The 22,837-nt window shown below is 37.4% G+C and overlaps 1 protein-coding gene across 12 annotated transcripts in view; it reads left to right on the plus strand.

The window, feature by feature from the left end:
• R3hdm2 (R3H domain containing 2) overlaps positions 1-22,837 on the plus strand; it is a 152,144-nt gene that overhangs the window by 11,040 nt on the left and 118,267 nt on the right. For 8 of the 12 annotated variants that reach the window (XM_046466566.2, XM_046466563.2, XM_046466559.2 and 5 more), the window contains exon 2: positions 14,401-14,521. Coding sequence is in view for 1 of the 12 variants with exons in the window: in XM_058586141.1 (XP_058442124.1) it covers positions 20,968-20,974 (7 nt within the window). In the remaining 11 variants the exon portion in view is untranslated. Of the gene's footprint in view, positions 1-14,400; positions 14,522-14,633; positions 14,725-20,902; positions 20,975-22,837 lie in introns of those variants that run through there. The other 4 variants (XM_046466562.2, XM_058586146.1, XM_046466560.2 and 1 more) reach the window with 2 other exon arrangements.

Here is a 22,837-nt window from a genome sequence, read left to right on the forward strand (position 1 = left end):
TTTTTGCATGAGGGAGTAAAATTAGCTACATGATTAAAGCTTTGCTTTTTTTTTTTTTAATTACTCTTTAGTTGTAGATGGACACAATACTTTTATTTTTTATGTGTTGCTGAGAATTGAACCCAGTGTCTCACACGTGCTAGGCAAGCGCTCTGCCACTGAGCCACAACGCCAGCCCCAAGCTTTGCATTTTTAACCCTGTTGATTACCAGAGGCAGCTGGGCACTGTGGCCCACACCTATAAATTCAGTGACTCAGGAGTCTGGGGCAGGAGGATTGCATGTTTGAGGCCAACCTTGGCAACTTAGTGAGACCTTGTCTCTCTAAAGAATAAAGAAGTTAGGGATGTAGCTCAGTGGTAGAGTGCCTCTGGGTTCAACCCAGTACGATCACCACCACCAAAAAATAAAATAAAAATAAATAAATAAATAAAAGTTCTGAGGCTTTGTTGATTCACCCCCATTAAGTCTGTTTCTTTCCCCATTTTCTTTACTTTTCTCTCCCCAACCCCCTTTGATGGGATTAAACACAGGGTAGACAAGTACTCTATCTCTGAGCTACATCCTCAGCCCTAACTCTGCTGAATCAATGTCTTCATGTGCAAAATGGGGTTGATGGTCTGCTTCCATTTAGTGTAAAAGAAAACTGACTTTTTTAGAGTTATCCTTTAGGTTAGATACGGTAATACCTCTTGATACATATATTGTTTTGAAATGTACTCATGATTGAAGATGTGCTTAATGGATTCTGAGACTAGGTTCAATATTTTGTTCTATTTACATGTAGGTAGATTATACAAAAGAGGGATAAAAAGTATCTATTAGTATACATACTTTCCAAGTAGCTGGGATATATTTACCTCTGTTTTGTGGCCATAGTCAGCAAGCATAGCCTACCTCACAGAAAGACAGTTTGTTAAACGTTATAGAATTATTAGTCTCTAAATAATATTCTCTAGTGCTATTAAAACCGGGAACAATTTTATTGTCAGACTCTTGTCCTTTATTTCTATGTGTTCTCTATTCCTCTCTCTGCCATTTCTCTTAGGAATTAATACTGCTTTCTTGTTTTTCTGTTTCTTAGTTTCTCATTGGTTGGGAAAAAATGGCAATTTTTTTTTCCAATTTATTGGACTGACTGGACCCAGCTATAGTATCTATTCATATCTGAACTTTTTCCAGGCCATAGAGTCTCTTTTCTTTATTCTCTGTTTGTTGACTTGTATTTTATTCATTGTCTACAGTAGGGGACTGAAATTCAACTTTATCCCATTTACTTATGGTTAGCCCTGTGAGGCCCTCTGGAAAGATGATATCTTTTCAATTAAGAATTGTTGGTGGGGCTGTGGTGGTAGCTCAGGGGTAGAACACTTGCCTAGCATGTGTGAAGCACTGGGTTCTATCCTGAGCACCACATTAAAAATAAATAAATAAATAAAGGTACTAAGAAAAAAAAAAAAAAGAGGGCTGGGGATGTGGCTCCAGCCGTAGCGCGCTTGCCTGGCATGCGTGCGGTCCGGGTTCGATCCTCAGCACCACATACAAACAAAAATGTTGTGTCCGCCGAAAACTGAAAAATAAATATTAAAAATTCTCTCTCTCTTTCTCTCTCTCTCTTTCTCACTCTCTCTCTTTAAAAAAAAAAAGAATGGTTGAGGCGGGGCAGGGGAGAATTGGGAAAATTGTGGGTGTTTACTTGCCACTGTTTCACTTTACCAACCCTTCCTTTTTCACTTAACACAAATGTAACCCTGTTACTTAACTGCTTTGGAGCACTGTGTACCTGTCATATAGTATTAGCTTAGAAATCAAAGAAACTGTCAGTTTTTTAGTCTATTTTAGAGTAATATATGTTTTCTTTCAGGACACTACACTCTTTTTTTTTTAATATTTATTTTTTAGTTGTAGTTGGACACAATACCTTTATTTATTTTTATGTGGTACTGAGGATCAAACCCAGGGCCTTGCACGTGCCAGGCGGGTGCTCCACTGCTGAGCCACAACCCTAGCCAAGGACAGTATACTCTTAAATAAGAGTTTCTAGACCTTCTCGTTTCTCTGTTTTTTTGGAGTGGGGTTCTAGGGATTGAACCCAGGAGTAGTTTATCATTGAGCTACCCACTTCTCAGCCCTTTTAAAACATTTTTTAGAATTTTTAGATAGGGTCTTGCTAAGTGACTGAAGGTCTTGTTAAGTTGCTGAGGCTGACTTCAAATTTGCAGTCTTACCTCAGCCTCCTTAGTCACTGGGATTACAGGTATATGCCACCATGCCCAGTAGAAAGAGGGATCTTTAATTAATATTACAGAATTGCTTCCCGAGTAAGGATCTAAGGTCAAGAAAATTCATGAAAAAGCATTCTCTTTCATTCACTCAAACATTTAATAGGTGCTTTATTTGTTATTAAGTTACATGCTGAGAATACCAGGATAAATGGGACATTGCCCTTACTCTAAAAAAATAGCTTGTGATTTATTGAAGATTAAAAAAAAAGTAAATGAACTACAAGGTAATAAGTGTGACAAAGAGGTGATAAAAATATGAGAATGAAGAGGAGGGATAGTTAGCTCAAAATGGCAAATTAGATTCAGCTCTTCAGAAGAGGGTAAAGTTTGATTTTATCTCAATGGATTCATTAATTCAACCAGCATTTAAATGGCTACAATTCTAGGTGCTAGGGTTAAAAAAACAGAAACAAACAACTGACCACTACTACTTTCAAAAGAGTTCAAACAAGTCAGTCAGCAACTCTCTAGTCTAATGGACACTGAGAGGAATGTACAAGGGTGCTTTGGAGCACAAAGGAAGTCTGGAAAAACTTTCTGTCAGGGCATAATGCTCCAGCTGAATCTTGAAGGACCACTAGAGATTAGCTAGGTGGAGAAGTATGAGGAAGAAAGTTGTAGAGAGGAACTGCGTATGTAAGAGTGGAGGTGTAGAGCAGAGCAGCATGGGGCCTTTACCAGACTGCAAGGTATAGAATGGATGTTTCTGGAGATTAGAGAAAAGGCTGTATCGGTAGGGGCCCAGTCTTGAAGCCCCTGATAGGCAAAAAAGTTTTGAATATGTCTTAAACTATGAGAGGATTTACTTTTTAAAAAATATCACTTATAGCAATTTGAGGATTACATTACAAAATAGATTGGGATCAGGGAATTCATTTAGAGACAGTCACAGTAATCCACATAAAAAGTCCAAAGTGGTCATGTAAATGTACAATGATGGATGGATTCAAGTGATATTTAAGAGATACAATCTGGGGCTGGGGATGTGGCTCCAGTGGTAACGCGCTCGCCTGGCATGCGCGGGGCGCTGGGTTCGATCCTCAGCACCACATAAAAATGAAATAAAGATGTTGTGTCCACCGAAAACTAAAAAATAAATATTAAAAAATTCTCTCTCTCTCTTTCTCTTTAAAAAAAAAAAGATACAATCTGTTAGACATGGAGATTGTGTGTGTGTGTGTGTGTGTGTGTGTGTGTGAGAGAGAGAGAGAGAGAGAGAGACACACACACACAAACAAAGGCAGAGAGAGAATGAATAGTGGTAAGGGTGATCCCTTGGATGACTTCTATTTTTCTGGGTGCCAAGACAACTTAGTGATATCAGTGAATTAGGGAATATAGGAAAATGCTTGTTTGGGAATAAAAAGTTTTAGACTGGTTGAATTTGAGGTACCTGTGGAATCATGGAAATAAATTCATAGTAGGCATTTGGATATACTAGTATGGAGGTCGAGAGAAGAATTGGGGGCTGAAGAGAGGTTTGGGAATCAGCAGTATACATTGAAGTTGAGGTGATGGGTTTGGGTCAGCTAAGGGGCATGAAGAGTGGGTGGAGGAGACAGCTTTGGAGAACACTAGCAGTTAAAGGTGTAACTGGTCAAAGTGGAGCTCTGGAAGGAATCAGAGGAGGCCAGAAAGATGGAAAGCCAGTAATGTATGTGTGATGAGAACTAGGAGACTTTCAAGAAGGAGGAAGGGTAGTAATAGTTATCAGATGTGGTGGAAAGTTTAAGTCTGATAAAGAAAGTAAAAAGCTCACTGAATTTGTTACTTAAGTAATTAATAATTTCAGGGAGAGCAGAATCACTGGATTGATGAGTACAGAGGACAAACTGCATTGGATTAAGGAATAAGTGGGAGGGAAGAAAAAATGGTAAGCAAGCTCTGCCTTTCCAGGTGATGCAGTGAAATGGAGAAAGGACAGTAGTGAGAGGGAACATGGGGTTCAAGGAAGTGTTTTTTTCCTTTTTTTTTTTTTTTTGGTGGTGTTGGGGATCAAACCCAAACCCAGGGCTTTTGCATGCTGGGCAAGAGCAGTACCACTGAGTTATATCACCAGCCCTCAAGGAAATGTTTTAAGGTGAGAGACTCAAGCATATTTGTGTGTTGAGGGCAGCGAACAAGAAGAGAGAGGTGATTATCTTGTGAAATTCTTGAGCATGTAGAGAAAAAGTAGAAGAATTATAATCATTATTTTCTCCTTTATTAAGATAAGAACGACAAGGTCAAGAAAGGGTGAGGGAAAAAAAAAAACTTCAAAAGTTTTTTTTTTTTTTCAAGAAAGGGTGTTTGGTATCTGAACAAAGGAATTTGAGGGAATTCCTACCATAATTGTTACATTTATATTCCCTGTGATATAGGAGACTTACTCTCTTAGGGTAGAGGGCTTGTGTGTTAAGGGTTGGTAGAATATCTTTGAGGCAAATTTGAATAGCTGTTGAGAAAATGGGTAGAACAGCTGCTGACAAGATTCCTGTGGCTAGGCAAACAAAGACATGGTGCCTGGGAGGGCATTCTAAGTATATAGAATAGCCTGGGCAAAAACCTCAAGGACATTAAAGAATGTTATTATGTATGGATGTTGTTATGTCTGAATGCTGTTAGTTTGAATGACTGGAGAAAAGCCTTATATACAGCCAGGTTTTATTTTATTAAAATATTTTAAAAAACTAGAATATTTATTGCATGACTATTGAAATTCTCAAGATGAACTAGATGCTCCAACAGCTGTAGGGCCTGATTTTTAAAATTTTTAAAATTTTATTAGAGCTTTATATTTATACATAGTAATTGGGTTAAGGCCTGCTTTTTATGGTGGGCTTTATAAGTTATGTTAAGGAATTTGGAATATTTTGAGGCAAAGATAGCTTTTGAAGTTTTTTTTTTTTTTCTCCTTCCTTTTGTGGTATTTGGGGTTGAACCTAGGGGCATTCTACCACTGAGCCACATCCCTAGAGCTTTTATTTATTTACTTTTTAAAAATTTATTTATGGACTTTTATTTATTTACTTTTATCTCTCACTTAGGTACCCAGGCTGGCTTTTTTTTTTTTTTTTTGAGAGCCACCCATGTAGTTTTATTTATTTTTACCCACTTAATTTTCAAGTTTTTAGAGCCACATTATGAAAAGCAAAAAGGAACAGGTACAAACATTCTCATATTGCATTTTGAACATAATATATTTAAAATATTATTATTTCAGTACATAATTAGATCAGAATTATAAGAAAATTTACTACTTTTTAACAGATTGTGGCATATTTCGCACCAAAAGCACATCTCCGTTTAATGCTCAATTTTAAGTTAAAGTGAAATACAGGTTGTGTTGAAGGGCAAAATATTCGGTATGCTTCATCTTTAAAAAATGTAAATTAGTTAGAATTAAATAAGTTGTTCAATCCCTTGGTACCTCCCTCTAGCCACTACTGTTTCATTGGCAGGCGGCCACTGTATCAGACAGGAAAGGGCATTTCCACCTGTCCAGAAAATTCCCTCTCCCTTATTTCCAAGTTCCTTCTTTCAGACCCAGATACCACTTTCTGATTTCTATTATTGCAGGCTCCATATGTTGGGAATGTATGGAATATACTCTTTTTATGCATTGTTTTTTTTTTTTTTTTCCCTTTAGGTCTAATTGTTTTGAAGAATCATTCAAGCTGGGCCTGGTGGCACAAGCCTGTAATTTGAGTGACTCAGGAGGCTGAGGCAGGAGGCTCACAAGCATAAACCAGACCTGGGGGTCAGGGCTCTCTTCCATCCTCAGGCATTGGGGTGTTGTCTGGAAGTGGGTGTTGAACCAGAGCCCACACTGCCTTGCTGCTCAAATGCAAATCAGTGTTTCATAGCTTGTAGCAGGGATTCCAGGGGTCTCCCATCTATTGACTCACTGCCAGCCTCCAGCCCCAGGTTCTTGATTTGCTGCAAGATCTAACTTAGTCTGAAAGTGAGAACTGATGATTTCCAGGGATCATTTTCTTGGCACTGGCGCTCCATCCTTCCCTAACTACTTTGAATTCTATCCCATGAACACAACCTTCTCTCATTGCTCCAAGGGCCACTTCTACCTCTTTGTCTAGGTGATCCAGTGCTCCCTTTGGGTTTTTTTTTTTTTTTTTTTTTTTTTTGAGAGAGAGAGAGAGAGGGAATTTTTTTTAATATTTATTTTTTAGTTTTCGGCGGACGCGACGTCTTTGTTTGTATGTGGTGGTGAGGATCGAACCCCGGCTGCACGCATGCCAGGCACGCTTGAGCCACATCCCCAGCCCCTCCCTTTGGTTTTTAAAGTTGTTGATTCTTCTGATTTTCTTTGTATGCTTTTGTTTTCTTTTTTCTGTTTGTTTCTGAGTAATGTTATCAATTCATTCTTAGTGCATACATTTCCCGGTGCTCAGGAGATAGTCCTGCTCTCTAGGGATCTTTAACACCTGAATAGCAGAGCAACCCAGGACTCCAAAAGCAGAGTGAAGCCTAGAGCCGAATTGCCCAATTTGATCTTGAACTTGGGATCCCACTGCTTTAGCTTCCTAAAGAGCCGGGATTATAGGCATGTGCCATGTTGCCTGGCAGAGCCTCTGAAGTTTTGGTACTGAGGATTGAACTCAGGGGCACTCAACCACTCAGCCACATCCCCAGCCCTATTTTCTATTTTATGTAGAGACAGGGTCTCACTGAATTGCTTAGTGCCTCGCTAAGTTGCCAAGGCTGGCTTAGTACTTGTTAGTTTGAATGACTGGAGAAAAGGCTGTATATACGGCCAGGTTTTATTTTATTAAAATATTTTAAAAAATTATAATATTTATTGCATGACTATTGAAATTCTCATGACTATTGAGACCCTCCTGAGCTGCTGGGATTCCCGGCATGTGCCACTGCACTCAGTGCCTCAGAAGATTTTTATCAGGGAAATAGTTTGATTAGTTTGTATTTTAGAAAGGAAGCTATGCTGGAAATTTAATGAAAAGAGAGGATTTAGAGTAGAGGGAGAGAGACTGTTGGGAGGCTCTTATAGCTCTGTAGTATATTAAAGTCAGGATAGACTGAGGTATATCAGTTAAGAAGCAACCAGCAAATCTCAGGAACTTGAAATAATGTTATTTCTCACCCATGCTACATGTGTCCATCAGGGATAGGCTAGAGACATTTAATTCTGAGACAAAGGATGACATAACAGCCACCATTGGTACATTGCCTTTTACTCTGCTCCAGGTGGAAGAGAGCTCTGGAGGCTTTGCCCCGTTTATTAAATGCTCTGCACCGAAGTGGTGGGAGTGGGGAAGCGGGCACAGAAAATGAGAAGATCAGATGGATCCTGGAGATGGTACTAGAATTTGGCAATTGTTTAAATGTGGGAGGAAAGGGAAAGAAATGTGAATGAATGGCTGTCGGATTTGTTTTGGGTGACTGGGTTGGGTTGCTAATTGAGATAAGTAAAGGGCAAGTTTGGGGGTGGAGGAATGTTGGTAAAGCATTCATGTTTAGAAATGTCTAGCAGCTTATTGTCTAAATAGGTCTTGAGCTCTGGAGAGAGGCAAGATTTAGGAGTACTCTGCTCATGAGGGGGTACAGTCCATAATAGGGGGTGAGATCACCCAGGGCAAACTTGTAGGATGACGAGATCTGACATGGAGTCCCAGGAAATATCCTTTGAAGGACCACTCCTTATCTGATGATACTGTACTTTGTATCCTTCCCCCACCTTTCTCTCTTTCCTGGAGATTGAACCCAGGTGCATTCTACTACTAAGCTGCACACCCATCCTTTTTTATTTTTTATTTTGAAGCAGGAAAAAAAAAATTGAAGCAGGGTCTTGCTAAATTGTTAGCTGACTTTGAGCTTTGCATCCTCCATCCTCAGGTTCTTGATTTGCTGGGATTATAGGCATGAGCCACTGTGCTGGGCTCTGACTTTGGATCTTAATGCCTTTGTGTGTGTGTGTGTGTGTGTGTGTGTGTGTTGGGGATTGAATTTGGATGCTTTATCACTGAGTTACATCTTCAGTTCCTTTTATTTTTTATTTGAGACATAGTTTCGTTAAATTAAGATATTAATTTGCTGAGGCTGGCTTCAAACTTGTGATTTCCCCTGTCTCTCCTTACTAATTGCTGAGATTACAGGCATGTGCCTTTGTGCTAGGTGCCTTTTGTTTTAGGGCTGGGGATGTACCTCATTTGGTAGAACTTATGCTTTACTTTCATGAGGCCCAGCATTTGATCTCCAGAACTGTAAAAATAAAAAAATAAAAAAGATTTGACATTTTGTGATCAAGGCAGTTTATATGTATTCCTAATAAGTAACTCACTAGTGATTTTTTTGAGGAAGAAATAAAAAGTAAACTGGGAAGCTTTTTTCATGATTTGACATGTTCTATATAGAGTATGTTAGTTCTTAGATCTGTTTGTCTGACTGGAGGATTTATTGTTATTGGGCCTTAGATAGAATATGTTTTAATCTCCAAAATAGTAATTCCCATAAAGATACTGTTGATCTTTTTTATTTCTAGCCCCAATAATTTTGTGGAAGAATTTTGAACTATAGGAAAGCTGAAGAAATGATACAGTGTACTCCAGTATGACCTTTACCTGTATTTATGGATTGATAATATTTTGCCACATTTAGGAGCTTGCTTTCTTCCCTCCATTTTGCTTTTAAACCCTTTCTACACGAGTATATGCAATATTAATTTTTTTTGTAATATTTATTTTTCAATTGTAGTTGGACACAATACCTTTATTTTACTTATTTATTTTTATGTGGTGCTGAGGAGGATCGAACCCAGAAGAGCCTCACACGTGCTTGGCGAGCGCTCTACCGCTAAGTCACAACCCCAGCCCACAAAAATTTTTTTATAGTTTAGTATGTATTAGGAATTTTTATTTCTAATTTTTATTAGAAATAAATTACTAACACTAGGACACTTCACCCTAAAATTTCTTAAGCATCTAATCACTGAAGAACAAGTGTTTTTTATATTAAAATGCCATTTTTATATTAAAATGTTTATATTTTTATATTAAAATGTTTTTATATTAAAAATGCCATTTTCAAACTCATTATCACAAAATATTTTACAGTGATACATGTATGTAGTTTATAAATTTTCTCAGTTATTGCAATATGCTTTATAGCTCCACTTTATTCAAGTGTCATTTGTTACATTTAATTATCATGTTTGTAGTGTTCTTTGTGTCCTAATTCAGAGCAGTGTTTTGTTTTTTTTTTTCCATGTTTTGTTTTTCAATATTGTGGACTACTGACCCCAAGGCCTCATACTAGGCAAATGCTCTAGTGCTGATCTATATACCCAGCCCTTTTAAAATTTTGTTTTTGAGATAGGGTCTTGATAACTTGTCCAGGCTGGCCTCTAACTTGTGATCCTCTTGCCTCAGCTTCCTAGCAATTAGGATTACAAGTGTATGCCACTGTTCCTGGCTTATCATTGATACTTTTTAATTAATTAATTTTACAGAATAATGCATTTTGACATATAGTTGTCATTGATATTTTTGAAGAGTCTAGGCCAGACTATTTTGAATAATATTCTACAGTTTAGGGGCTGGGATTGTGGCTCAGCGGTAGAGCGCTCGCCTAGCATGTGCAGGGCCCTGGGTTCGATCCTCAGCACCACATAAAATAAATGAATGGAATAAAGGTATTGTGTCCAACTACAACTAAAAAAAAAATTAAAAAAAAAAATTCTACAGTTTGGATTTGTCATTAGATTTGGGGTAAACATGTGACAAGAATACTACCTAGGTGATGTTGTGTGTATATAATGTCACTTTGTCCAGTTGTTGGTGGTGTTAAGTTTGATCACTTGGTTAAGTTTATGTCTGCTAGATTTCTTCATTGTAAATGTGCCTTTTTCCTTATTGTAATTAAGAAATTATATTTGAAAGCCAGACATGTGGTACATACCTGTAATCCTATCCATTCAGGAGGCTAAGATGGAAGGATCACTTGAGCCCAGGAGTTCATGATTAGCCTAGGCAATCTAGTGAGGCCACTGTCTCCAGGAAAAAAAAAAAAAAAAAGGAGGAGGAGGAGGATGAAAGAAGGAAAGAAACAGTCTATGGGATGATTTTTTTTTTTCCCCAGTCCTGGTGATTGAAGCCAGGGCCTGCTGAATGCTAGTGCTCTTCCACTGAACTGCATCCCCAGCTCTGTGGGATGATACTTTCAAGATTTTGTGATTCTTGTATTACCTTTTCCCCAGTGGCATTGGCATGTATTGATGAGCATTGTCCGAATCTGTTATTAAATTGATGATTTCAAAATGTTCATTCTCAGATTATCTCATTCCGTTTACATTTGCTAATTATAGTTAGTATTGTTTTATGGGGGGAAAATCTTAATTTCCTCCTTTTTGAGGTTAACGGAATTGTTATTTTTAAAAAAGTTATGATCCTTGCTGTCCGTATTAAAAGTCCCAACAAGATTGACTGGTTAAAAAAAAAAAAAAAAAAACTACGATTGTCCTAAATTGAACCCAGGGCCTTGTAAACGCTAGGCAAGTGCTCTACCACTGAGATATGTTCCAGCCCCTTTAAAAATATTTTTTTGGGGTACTGGGGATTGAACTCCAGGGTGCTCGACCACTGAGCCATGTCCCCAGCCTTATTTTATTTAGAGATAGGGTCACACTGAGTTGCTTAGCCCCTCATTTTTGCTGAGGCTGGTTTTGAACTCACAGTCCTCCCAAGCCACTGGGATTACAGGCACACCCCACCAAGGCTAGCCCCTTTAAAAGTTTTTTATTTTGAGACACGATCTTGCTAAATTGCCCAGGCTGGCCTTGAATTTACCTTCTGCCTCAGTTTCCTGAATGGCTGGGATTATAGGTGTATGCTACCACACTTGACTTCCTGAAATCAATAGTTTCTGACAGAACCTTGATTTCTTTTGTGGGATCCTTTATGGGAAAGTTACCTCTCATTCCTTTTTTTTTTTTAATACTAGAGATTGAACTCAAGGACACTTAACCACTGAGCCACATCCCCAGCCCTTTTTTTTTTTTGTTTTATTTAGAGACAGGGTCTCACTGAGTTGCTGAGGTTTGCTTTGAACTCACTATCCTCCTGCCTTAGCATCCTGAGCTGCTGGGATTGTAGGCGTACACCACTGCTCCTGGCTACCTCTCATTCTTAAATATTTTCCTTTTATTATTTATGGGATCAGTTATTTCTAGTAAAAAATAGATTCCAGACTTTAGACCCTTTGAATCTTCCCAGATATAATAAAATTATCTAAGCTGAATTATTTTACATAGTGAAATATAATATACTATAGGTATCTGTAGAGAAAAGAGATATTGCACAACAGATTGGCATTTTATTACTCCCCCCCCCACTTGGTGGTGACATGAAAGTGAAAATAAGTATGAATATCCTGTTACTCTTATATAGTCCAGGTTGTAGTCACTTATGAATTGTTTCAGTCTTCTTCATATTTTTTGTGGTTCCTGAGATTGATCTAGGATTGCCTAGCCTTGTGAATGCTAGGTAAAAGCACCCTGAGCTACATCCCCAACCCTTTAATTTTTTTTTTATTTTGAAATAGGGTCTTGCAAAGTTGCCCAGGGCTGGCTTTAAACTTGCCTTAGCCTCCAAAGTAGTTGGGATTACAGGTGTGCATCACCTTGACTGGCTAATTTGTTTCACTCTTTGTGTCTTGGGCTGTCTGAATTAAAATCAAAATTGTCTTAGCTAGGGAAACTTCTAAACCCCCTTTGTACTTTGGGTTTTGAACCTGCATCTTGAATTCCTTCTTATGTATATTTTACATATTGGACTGTGAATACAATGTAGGAAACTGACCTGAAGTTAGGGTGTTTATAATGTATTGAACATTTCTGATAGAGTTTAGTTTCATAGTTCCTTAAGAGGTCTGATATTTTAGAAAATCCAAAATGGAGTTAGTCTTAGAAACAGGTGTGTGGTGCATGCTTGTGATACCAGCAACTTGTGAGGCTGAGGCAAAGGATCTCAAGTTTGAGGCCAATCTCAGCAACTTATTGAGACCCTGTCTCAAGACAAAAATTAAAAATCTAGGGGGCTGGGGTTGTGGCTCAGTGGGAGAGTGCTTGCCATCTTGTGTGAGGCATTGGGTTCAATTCTCAACACTGCATATAAATAAATAAAATAAAGCCCATTAAATACTAATTTTTTTTTTTAATTGAAAACTAACGATGTAGCTCAGTGGTGAAGGGCTCCATCTGAGGTTAAATCCCCAGTACCAAAACAAACAAACAACAGCAACAAAAACCTTAGAATAGGTATGTGATACAGCAAAATCACTTAATGGATCCAGTAGTTTGAGAATAAATGTACTTCTTTCTTTTTTTTTTTAATATTTATTTTTTTTAGGTGTAGATGGATACAACACAATACCTTCATTTTTATGTGGTGCTGAGGATCCAACCCAGGTCTAGTCTGTGCTAGGCGAGCGCTCCATCACTGAGCCACAATCCCAGCCCCCCCCCCCCTTTTTTTAAATATCTACATAAAAATAAGACATGTCTTTCTTTTTTTAAAAAAAGTTTTTGGGCTGGGGATATGGCTCAAGTGGTAGCGCGCTCGCCTGGCATGTGTGAGGCACTGGGTTCGATCCTCAGCACCACATAAAAATAAAATAAAAAGATATTGTGCCCACCTAAATCTAAAAAAATAAATATTAAAAAAATTTTTTTAGATGTTGATGGGCCTTTATTTTATTGATTTATTTTTATGTGGTGCTGAGAATCGAACCCAATGCTTCACACATGCTAGGCAAGTGCTCTACCACTGAGCCACAACCCCAGCCGCAAGACATGTCTTTCCCATCCATAAAAAACATTTTATTCTGAAGGTGAACCCCATTAATCTATTTGTGCTTTCATTTGATGTGGAAACATAAACATGGTTTGTAAGGAAGGTGAAGAGGTGTTAATATGTTCTGTTCATATATTTGAAGTCCTGCATGTTATCCCTGTCGGAGAAATACAGAATATTTTTTGGGTGTGTGTGATCATTTCCAGAAGTCATAGATAGTCTTTTAATTAACACCATTGCTAACCTTTTAGTTGACTTATAGATGTATCATTTTATGTAAATGACTGCTTTAAGATTGCTTAAGAGAATAGCTGCCTGGCAACATAAAAGTATGGATATTAAAATGAATTGCATGCTTTCCAACTATTTCTATTACTTGGCTAAATTTAGAACTATGTAGAGCTCTTGTAGAATTGAAGTCTCTGGGGATTTTAATAGTTAAGGCAGATGGTATTCAGCTTTTCAGAGTAAGGAAGAAGAAAGGTAGCTTCAAATTAATTTTTGCACTAGAACCAAGTCACTTAATTAAAACATAACATTCAAGCCAGTCATGGTTGGTGCACACCTGTAATCCCAACAACTCGGGAGGTTGAGGTAGGAGGATCACAAATTTGAGGCTGGCTTCAGCAATTTAGAGAGGCCTAAGAAACTTAGCAAAAACCTGTCTCAAAATTAAAAAAAATTCTCTGGGCTGCTTTCCCTTCTTGAGTGGGCACGGAGCCCCAGCATGCTGGTTCAATAAATCCCCCCCTTCTGCCAAAAAAAAATTAAAAAAAATTAAAAAAAATTAAAAAGCGGGGGAGGGGGGCTGGGCAACCCCGAAAACTAAAGGCCAATTGTTTTCTCTAATATGTGGATGCTAACTCATAATAAGGGGGACAGGTAGAGAAGAATAGAAGTACTTTGGATTAGACAAAGAGGAATGAAGGCAAGGGAGGGGAAATGGGAATAGGAAAGATAGTAGAATGAATCAGGCATTACTATATCCTATGTGCATATATGATTACACAACCAATATAATTCTACATCGTGTAACAGAGAATGAGAAATTATATTCCATATATGTATAATATGTCAAGATACATGCTATCATGTATAACTAAAAAGAATAGAGGGGGTCTGGGAATGTGGCTCAGTTGTTAAGTGCCCCAGGTTCGATTCCTGATACTTGAACAGACAAATAAACAAATAGAGTCCAGTGAAATAGCAGAACTATTGTGAGACTTTTGTTTGATTACTGTATTGCTGAAAGATTGTTGGAGCTGGATTCAGAGTGGTTAAAGAGATCATTTTTTGTTTTTTCCCTCCCAGGTGAATTGCTAGAGGCTATCCACTATCTTTTCCCAGTGTCTCTCCAAGTTACATTTGATAAATACTATTCTTAATACTTTACCCTGGATGGATGAGGCAATACATCTCAGCTAGTAATCAGGTGAGCATCATACTTGATTGCTATGGGAATTTTATGGTTTGTAAGGAAGGTGAAGAGGTGTTAATATGTTCTGTTCATATATTTAAAGTCCTGCATGTTATCCACTACCTTTTCCCAGTGTCTCTCCAAGTTACATTTGATAAATACTATTCTTAATACTTTACCCTGGATGGATGAGGCAATACATCTGGGCTAGTAATCAGGTGAGCATCATACTTGATTGCTATGGGAATTTTATGATGATGTTGGAATTGTTGTTGTCAATTCACACTAGAGTTTATATAGGATATTTTGGCAAGAAACTTAATTATTCCATGTATATTTTTTTTGTACATGGAGTGTGAAGAACTGTTGATGTAGTTTGGGTAGGACCTCAACACAAGAAATGGCAGATAAAAGAGTAGTTACTTTGAGTAGCTAATTCAAATTAAATGTAAGTTAAAAATAGAATAATATTTTGTATACGATGAATATGATGTGTTTAGTACCTGATTTGGCAATCGGAAAAGTAGTATTTTTCATTACTATAGCATGAAGTTTGGACAAAAACACAAATTTATTATAAACTGACAAGAAAAATTCATAAAAATGAAACAGTTATTGTGAATCTTGATTTATACAAATGGAATTATAAATTAGCTGCACTCGGTGGCTCAGGGGATTTACTAATAAAATATTATGAAGGAGGTTATGGGATGTTTTCTTATTTTCTTTTTCTTTCTTTCTTTTTTTTTTTAATCTCCATATGAGAATATGAGAACATGTTTCTTTTGTAATTGGAGAGGGGAAACATTGTTTTTGTGTTTGTGTGGCAGGGGTGGTTCTGGGAACTGAACCCAGGGTCACTTAACCACTGAGCCACATCCCCAGCACTCTTTTATATTTTATTTAGAGACAGGGTCTCACTAAATTGCTGAGGCTGGCTTCAGCCTCCTGGGCAGCTGGGATTACAAGTGTGCACCACCATGCCTAGCATAGTACTTAGTGAAAAAAAGAAAAGAAAAGGGATAAAGGGGCTGTGTGTTGTTGCACACACCTGAAATTTCAGTGACTTGGGAAGCTGAGGCAGTAGAATTGCAAGTTCAAGGCTACCATAAGCAATTAAGTGAGACCTCTCAAAATAAAAATTGAAGAAGAAAGAACTGGGGATGTAGCTCAGTGGTAGAGCACCCCTGGGTTCAATCCCCTGTACTACAACAACTGAATAAATAGGAATAAAGGGGTTATGAATCAACTCTAAAACGTGCAATACTCCAGCTTCTTTTTTGTTTTTTTTTTTTAATTATTTTTTAGTTGTAATTGAACACAATACCTTTATTTTGCTTATTTATTTATATGTGGTGCTGAGGATCGAACCCAGCGACTCAGACATGCTAGGCAGGCGCTCTACTGCTGAGCCACAACCCCAGCCCCTCCAGTTTCTTTTTCTCTTCCAGTTGACTTGTTTTTCACCACTGGAGTGGTGGTCTATCTCTAATTAGAGATAGATACTACCTATCTCTAAGTATCAGGTTCTTTGTTTCCTGGGTTTTCCAACTTTTCCTTTGAGTAAGTGCTTTCCCTTTGTATTGCAGCTGAAGTTTTTATAAAATAACTTCATTGTACTTAATCGTTACTTAATCAGTTAACTAACAAAATTTCTTCCTCTCTCCTTTCCCTTTTCCCTGTCTTGCCCTCCCTCTTGTAGTGGGGATTGAACCCAGGGCCTCTAGCTTCTACAAGCAAGTGCTCTGCCACTGAGCTACATCCTCGTCCTAGCTTAGCATTTTGGTGTCAAAAAGTGACAAAATTTCAAGAGGACAGTATTATATGGTTTTCTAGAGTAATACTTAATTTTAGGGCTGGGGTATATCTCAGTGCATGTGCAAAGCCCTGTATTCAGTCCCCAGCACCCCTCACCACAAATAAACCAAATTTCTAATTTTAACATTAGAGTGGCCCTTGGGGTGACAAGAAAGAATATTGGATATTTCCACAGGTTCCAGGTTCATAAAAATTCTTAAAAATGAATCTTTGGAGGCTAGGCATTATTCTGGGGTGGTTGGATTTTGTGTGTATTAAAGGCTAGCCATGTGGAGATAAAACATGATCAGTTAATAAGATATAATGAATTAAGCTTGTGGGGAAAAAGGAAAAAAAGGTGGGGGTAGATCTAAAAATCAAAGGGAGATCAGTAGACGAAAGAGACCAAGGGGTGGGAGATGAGGAGGAAGGGGAGAAGTGCTGGGGAGTGATACTGGTTAAATTATATTGTTGTATAGTGTGCATGTACGAATATGTAACAACAAATCCCATCAATACGTACAACTATAACGTACCAATAAAAATGTGGATAAGAGGGGGCTGGAGCTGTAACTCAGTGGCACACTGCTTGCCTAACATGTGTGAGGCACTGGGTTTGATTCTCAACACCATATATAAATAATTAAAATAAAAGTCCATTGACAACTAAAAAATTATTTAAAAAATGTGGATAAGAAAGATATAATGGATTAGATCCTGTGATGTAGACAATTGAAGTCAATTGTGTAGTACAAATAAATGCACAAGAATAGAAGCAATAAATCAATATAGAAAGGTTTCATGGAAGAGGTAGGAAAAGAACTGGGCTTTTTTTTTTTTGGTACTAGGGATTGATCCTAGGGGTGCTTAATTACTGAGCCACATTCCCAGCCCTTTTTATTGTTTTTTATTTTGAGACAGGTTCTCACTATATTGCTTAGGGCCTCGATGAATTGCTGAGGCCCTTTGAACTTTAGATTTGAACTTTAGATCCTCCTGCCTCACCCTTCTAGGTTGCTAGGATTACAGGTGTACTCTACTGCACTGGCTTGACTTGGGCTTTGAAAATAGAGTAATAAACAACATTTCAGCTATCATTTCATACATGCATTTTTCTTTCCTTTCCTTTTTTTTTCTTATCTCTCTTTTTTGTGGTACTGGGGGTTCTCACATGCTAGGCAAGTTCTCTACCACTGAGATACATCCCCAGGCTTTCTTTTAAATTTTATAAGGCAGGGTCTGACTAAATTGCTGAGGCTGGCCTTGAACTTGTGATCTTCCTGTTTCAGCCTCTGAGTAGTTGGGATTAAAAGGATGTGTCACCAGGTTGTACTTTTCTTTCTTTTTTTGGTTAGACATAATACCTTTATTTTATTTATTTATTAAAAAGAGAGAGAAAGAATTTTTTAATATTTATTTTTTAGTTTTCGGCGGACACAACATTCTTTGTTTGTATGTGGTGCTGAGGATCGAACCCGGGCCGCATGCATGCAGGCGAGCGTGCTACCGCTTGAGCCACATCCCCAGCCCCATATTTTATTTATTTTAAGCGGTGCTGAAGATTGAACCTAGTGCCTTACACATGCTAGGCAAGGGCTCTATCACTGAACTACAACCCCAGCCCATGTACTTTTCTTTTTTACAAATTTTTCTTTTTTTCCCAATAGAAACAGGGTCTTGCTATTTTGCCCAGGCTGGTCCTGAACCCCTGGGCAAACGTGATCCTCTCCTGCTTTAGGTTTTGAGTACTACAGGTGTGGTGACATGTGCCTATAGGCCCAACTAAGTTGGCTACCCAACTTTTTATTATGGAAAATTTCAGACATTTAAAAGTAGTGAAAGCAGGGCATGGTGGCACAAGCCTGTAATTCCAGTGGCTGAGGAGGCTAGGTTTAAGCATCATGGACAAATACAGAATAACTAGTGTGAAATATCAACTTAATGTATATGTATTTACAGTGAAACACTCAGTATTGGATTGCATTTTAGCCTTGTTCATTCAACACACCATTAATTTAGTGGCAATGAAACAATGTAGTCTTTGTTCTCCTCTATAAGTAAATAATTACACTAATTGAATGTAAGCTATCAAGGAAGTCTTTCTGGAGTAGAGCCTTAAAAGACAAGTAGGGCAGGGGAAATTCTATATTAGCAGCTCTTAAAACTTTTTGGTCTATGTCCCACCTCTTTACTATTTTAAGAACCATTATGGACCCCAAGGAACTATTTACTTATGTGGGTTATATTTATTAATTTTGAACTCTAGCCAGGCACATGCCTCAAATCCCAGCTACTTGGGAGGCCGAGGGAGGAGGATCGCAATTTCAAAGCCATATTCAGCAATTTAGTGAGGCCCTAAGCAACTTAGTGTGACCTTGTCTCAAAATGAAAAATTAAAAGAACTGAGGGTGTGGCTCAGTAATTAAGCATCCCTGGGGTTTAATCCTTGGTACCAAAAATTTAACTCTATTAGAAGTTAAAACTAAAAAATAATTTAAATACTTATTGATTAATTAAATATAATAATAATAAACATTTATGCCTATAACACTTTAATTTTTTTTTTTTTTTTTTTTTTTGTGGTATTGGGGATTGAACTCAGGGTCTCACACATACTGGACAAGTACTTTATCACTGAGCTACACCCCTCCCATAAAAAGCTTTTTATTTTGTGGTGCTGGGGATTGAACCTAGGGCCTTGTGCATGCCAGGCAAGCATTCTACCAACTGAGCTATATCCCCAGCCCCATAAAAAGCTTTTCTGAAACAAAAAATTTAATGACTCGGGAGGAACATTGTTTTACTTCTGCAAATCTCTATAATCTCTGAATTAGTAGAAGACAGCTGGATTCTTATATCAGCATCTGTGTTCAGTCTATTGCAGAATGTCATTTTAGTTGAAGTATATGAAGAAAATCCAGCCTCAGGGATATGTAATTGGAAATGGGAGGAATGTTTAAATATTCTCTTCAGGTGATGATGATTATTTTCTTTGATATTACAGCCAAAGTAAAAAAAATGGTAGTTTTTTAAAGGCTACTTGCAATGTTGAATGTGAAACTATATAATGAACTTCAGTACTTGGCAATATTAAAATCATTTTTGAGTCTGGCGATACAGCTCAGTGGTAGCAAACTGCATGCCTAACATGCGTGAAGTTCTGAGTTTGATCCTCAGTACTACAAGGGAAAAAAAAGCCATTTGTCTATGTTATACATTGAATAGTTGTGTTTTTTTTGATACTAAGTATTGAACTCAGAGGTACTCCACTGAGCCACATCCCCAACCCTATTTTGTATTATATTTGGAGACAGGATCTCACTGAGTTGCTTAGTGTCTCGCCATTGCTGAGGCTGGCTTTGATCTTGAGATCCTCCTGACTCAGCCTCCCAAGTTGCTGAGATTACAGGCATGCGCCACTGCACCCAGCTTGAATAGTTCTTTTACCCTCTTTTACTTATGTGTGATTTGGAAACATGAATTGATCAGTTGCAAAATATTGGTTCACTGAGTTATGTAGACCTTTCAAATGTTTGATTTATTTCATTATTTAAAAAATATATAATCACATTAATCAAGAGTACCACCTTTAGGAATATCTATGTTTTTTCTTTTTTTTAGTTGTTGATATAATTTTATTTATTTACATGTGGTGCTAGGTAACTAACCCAGTGAAGTCTGAGTATTGAGAAGCTATCAAGCTCTCGCAAAAGAAAATGCATGTTTTTCAAAATTCTGATTTTTCACTTAAGAGCATGAATTTTATCAAATTCCATTTGAATGGTATCAAATAAATAACATTGTTTGCTTTGAAGTAATAGGCTTACTTCTTTTATTTTTGTGAAAAATACTGCAGATATACAAGGCTGAATAACCATAGTTTGCCAAAATTCTTTATTCAAATAAAATGCTAAATGAGAAAAGCCAGGGCAGCTTGGAGTTCAGTTACAGAAGTGCTTTTCCTTGAGATAGTTGTACTTTTGTTTGTAGCAGAAGTGCTTTGTACTTACCATTTTGTTACGTAGATTATTAAAAAGACATGAACTCAGATGTGGAAATTTAATATAGTGAGCTCTTCATATGTGTAGGTTCTGCATTTCTTTCTTTCTTTCTTTTTTTTTTAAATACCTTTATTTTATTTATTTATTTTTATGTGATGTTGAGGATTGAACCCAGTGCCTCACGCATGCTAAACAAGCACTCTCTCATTGAGTCCCAGCCCCAGCTCTAGCCCCTTGGTTCTGTACTTCTGAATACAAAAATTGTGGCTCTATTGAATATGTACATACTTTTTGTCTTGTCATTATTCCCTAAAAAGTACTTTATAATAATTATTGATATAACATTTACATTAGATATTATAAACTAGAAATGATTTAAAATATGTGGAAAGATATGTGAAGATTATATGCAAATGCTATGCTATTTTTTATAATGGACTTGAGCATCTGTAGAGTTTGGTTGGTGGGGGAATGGAGCAAGGGGTGGAGAGATGATTCTGGTATCAGTTCCTTGAAGATATTGAGAGGTGACTAAAATTAGTTTTACTGCTTCATCCAGGATATTCTTTTTTTTTTAAAATTTTTATTTATTTTTTAGTTTTGGGTGGACACAATATCTTTTATTTTTATGTGGTACCGAGAATCGAACCCAGTGCCTCATGCATGCCAGGTGAGCACACTGTCACTTGAGCCACATCCCCAGCCCTCATCCAGGATATTCTTAAATGAAATTTATACTTTTTAAAAAACTTCAAATGGTAGAGTTTGATGTTCCTGCCTTGATCTTGTGAAGGTACTAGTAGCTTCACCTGCCAGTCCTTTTGTCTGTGTGAAAAAGGCAAAATAACATCTTAGTATTAATTTGAAAAATAATATCTTCACTGTGCTTTGAAACTAATTTGACTTCTTAGACCTCCTGAGACCTCGCTCTGAGAACTGCTGCTCTTGATAAAGGATGTATAATGTATCCAGAGAGGTGAGACCACTTAGAGCTTTCTAGGTCAACTACAAGTGATCTGTTGTATCTGGAACTCAGAGTCATATGATGAGAGAAAAAAGGTAGACTGGGTTCAAATCACAAAAGGACTTTAGCATTCTTTGAATGGAGTATATTGTTTTTTTCTATAGGCAGTGGGGAATCATTGGAGGGTTTTATGTATTTAAGTATGTATTTTAAGGAAATTTATGTATGATATTTATTTATTTATTTTAAGGAATATTTTTGTTACAGTATCTCTGATGATAAGGAGGCCAGTGGAACAGGATGAGGTCCTAAACTAAGACACTGACTTGGTCATGTAGCCATAGAAGGTCAGATTGTACAGACAAGTGCAGGGGTCAGAGCATGTCCTTTCTAAAGCAAAACTGAGCGTAGCATCTTGCATGCAGCATCTTTGCAGCATCTTGCATGCAGGCTGAATAGGCAAGAACATGACCAACTGCTTCCAACTGCTTATAATTTCCAAGTTAGTTATAAGCTGTCTCTTTAAATAATCTTGTTTGGGCAGTTTGCTCTGGAAGGAAATCTGATCAAACACACCAGTAATGCCCTAGAATCCCTTTCACATAAATGACTTCCAAAAGATAACCACTATTCTGACTTCTGTTACCTTAATTAGTATTACCTGTATTAGTATTTCATATTAATAGAACTATATGTACTCCTTTTTTTAAAAAAAATTATATATATATATATATATATTTATTTATTTATTCTTAACAGTTATATATGACAACAGAATGCTCTTCGATTCACTGTACACAAATGGAGCAGTTTTTCACTTCTGGTTGTATACGAAGTAGGATCACACCATTTGTGCAATCACACATGTGCCTAGGGTAATGATGTCCATCTCATTTCACCATCTTTTCTTTGCCCATCGATGTACTCTTCTGTGTTGTGTTCAACACTGCCTTTGAGATTAATGTATGTATTTATATATACATTATAGCAGTGGTATAGCAATGGTTCATTCTTTATCATTGCTGTTATACTCAATTGTCTGACTACCATCATATTTTTTCTATTGAGTTGTTTCCAGGTTTTTTTTTGTTTGTTTGTTTTTGGTTTTTTTTGTACCAAGAATTGAACCCAGGGGCACTTAACCACTGAGCCATGTCCCAGCCCTTTTTGTATTTTATTTAGAGATAGGGTTTCACTGAATTGCTTAGGGCCTTGCTGAATTGCTGAGGCTAGCTTTGAACTTGAGATCCTCTTGCCTTAGTCTCCTGAGCTGCTGGGATTACAGGTGTGTACCACTGTGCTTGGGGAATTGTTTCTGGTTTTGAACTGTTATGAGTAATACTACTATGAACATTGTATTTTTTTTTGTGTGTACCAGAGATTAATGAACCCTGGGGCACTTAACCACTGAGCCACATCCCAAGTCCTTTAACTCAATAGGATGTCATTGAGTTGCTTAGGGCCTCACTAAGTTGTTGAGGTTGGCTTTGAACTTGTGATCTTCCTGCCTCAGCCTCCTGAGCCACTGGCCTATGAACATTCTGTCTTTCTTTTAAAAAATATCCCCCC

The sequence above is a fragment of the Marmota monax genome, unplaced genomic scaffold (genome assembly GCF_021218885.2).
Source record: "Marmota monax isolate L192 unplaced genomic scaffold, Marmota_monax_Labrador192_F-V1.1 WCK01_AAM20220418_F8-fsc00151, whole genome shotgun sequence".
Lineage (NCBI taxonomy): Eukaryota > Metazoa > Chordata > Mammalia > Rodentia > Sciuridae > Marmota > Marmota monax.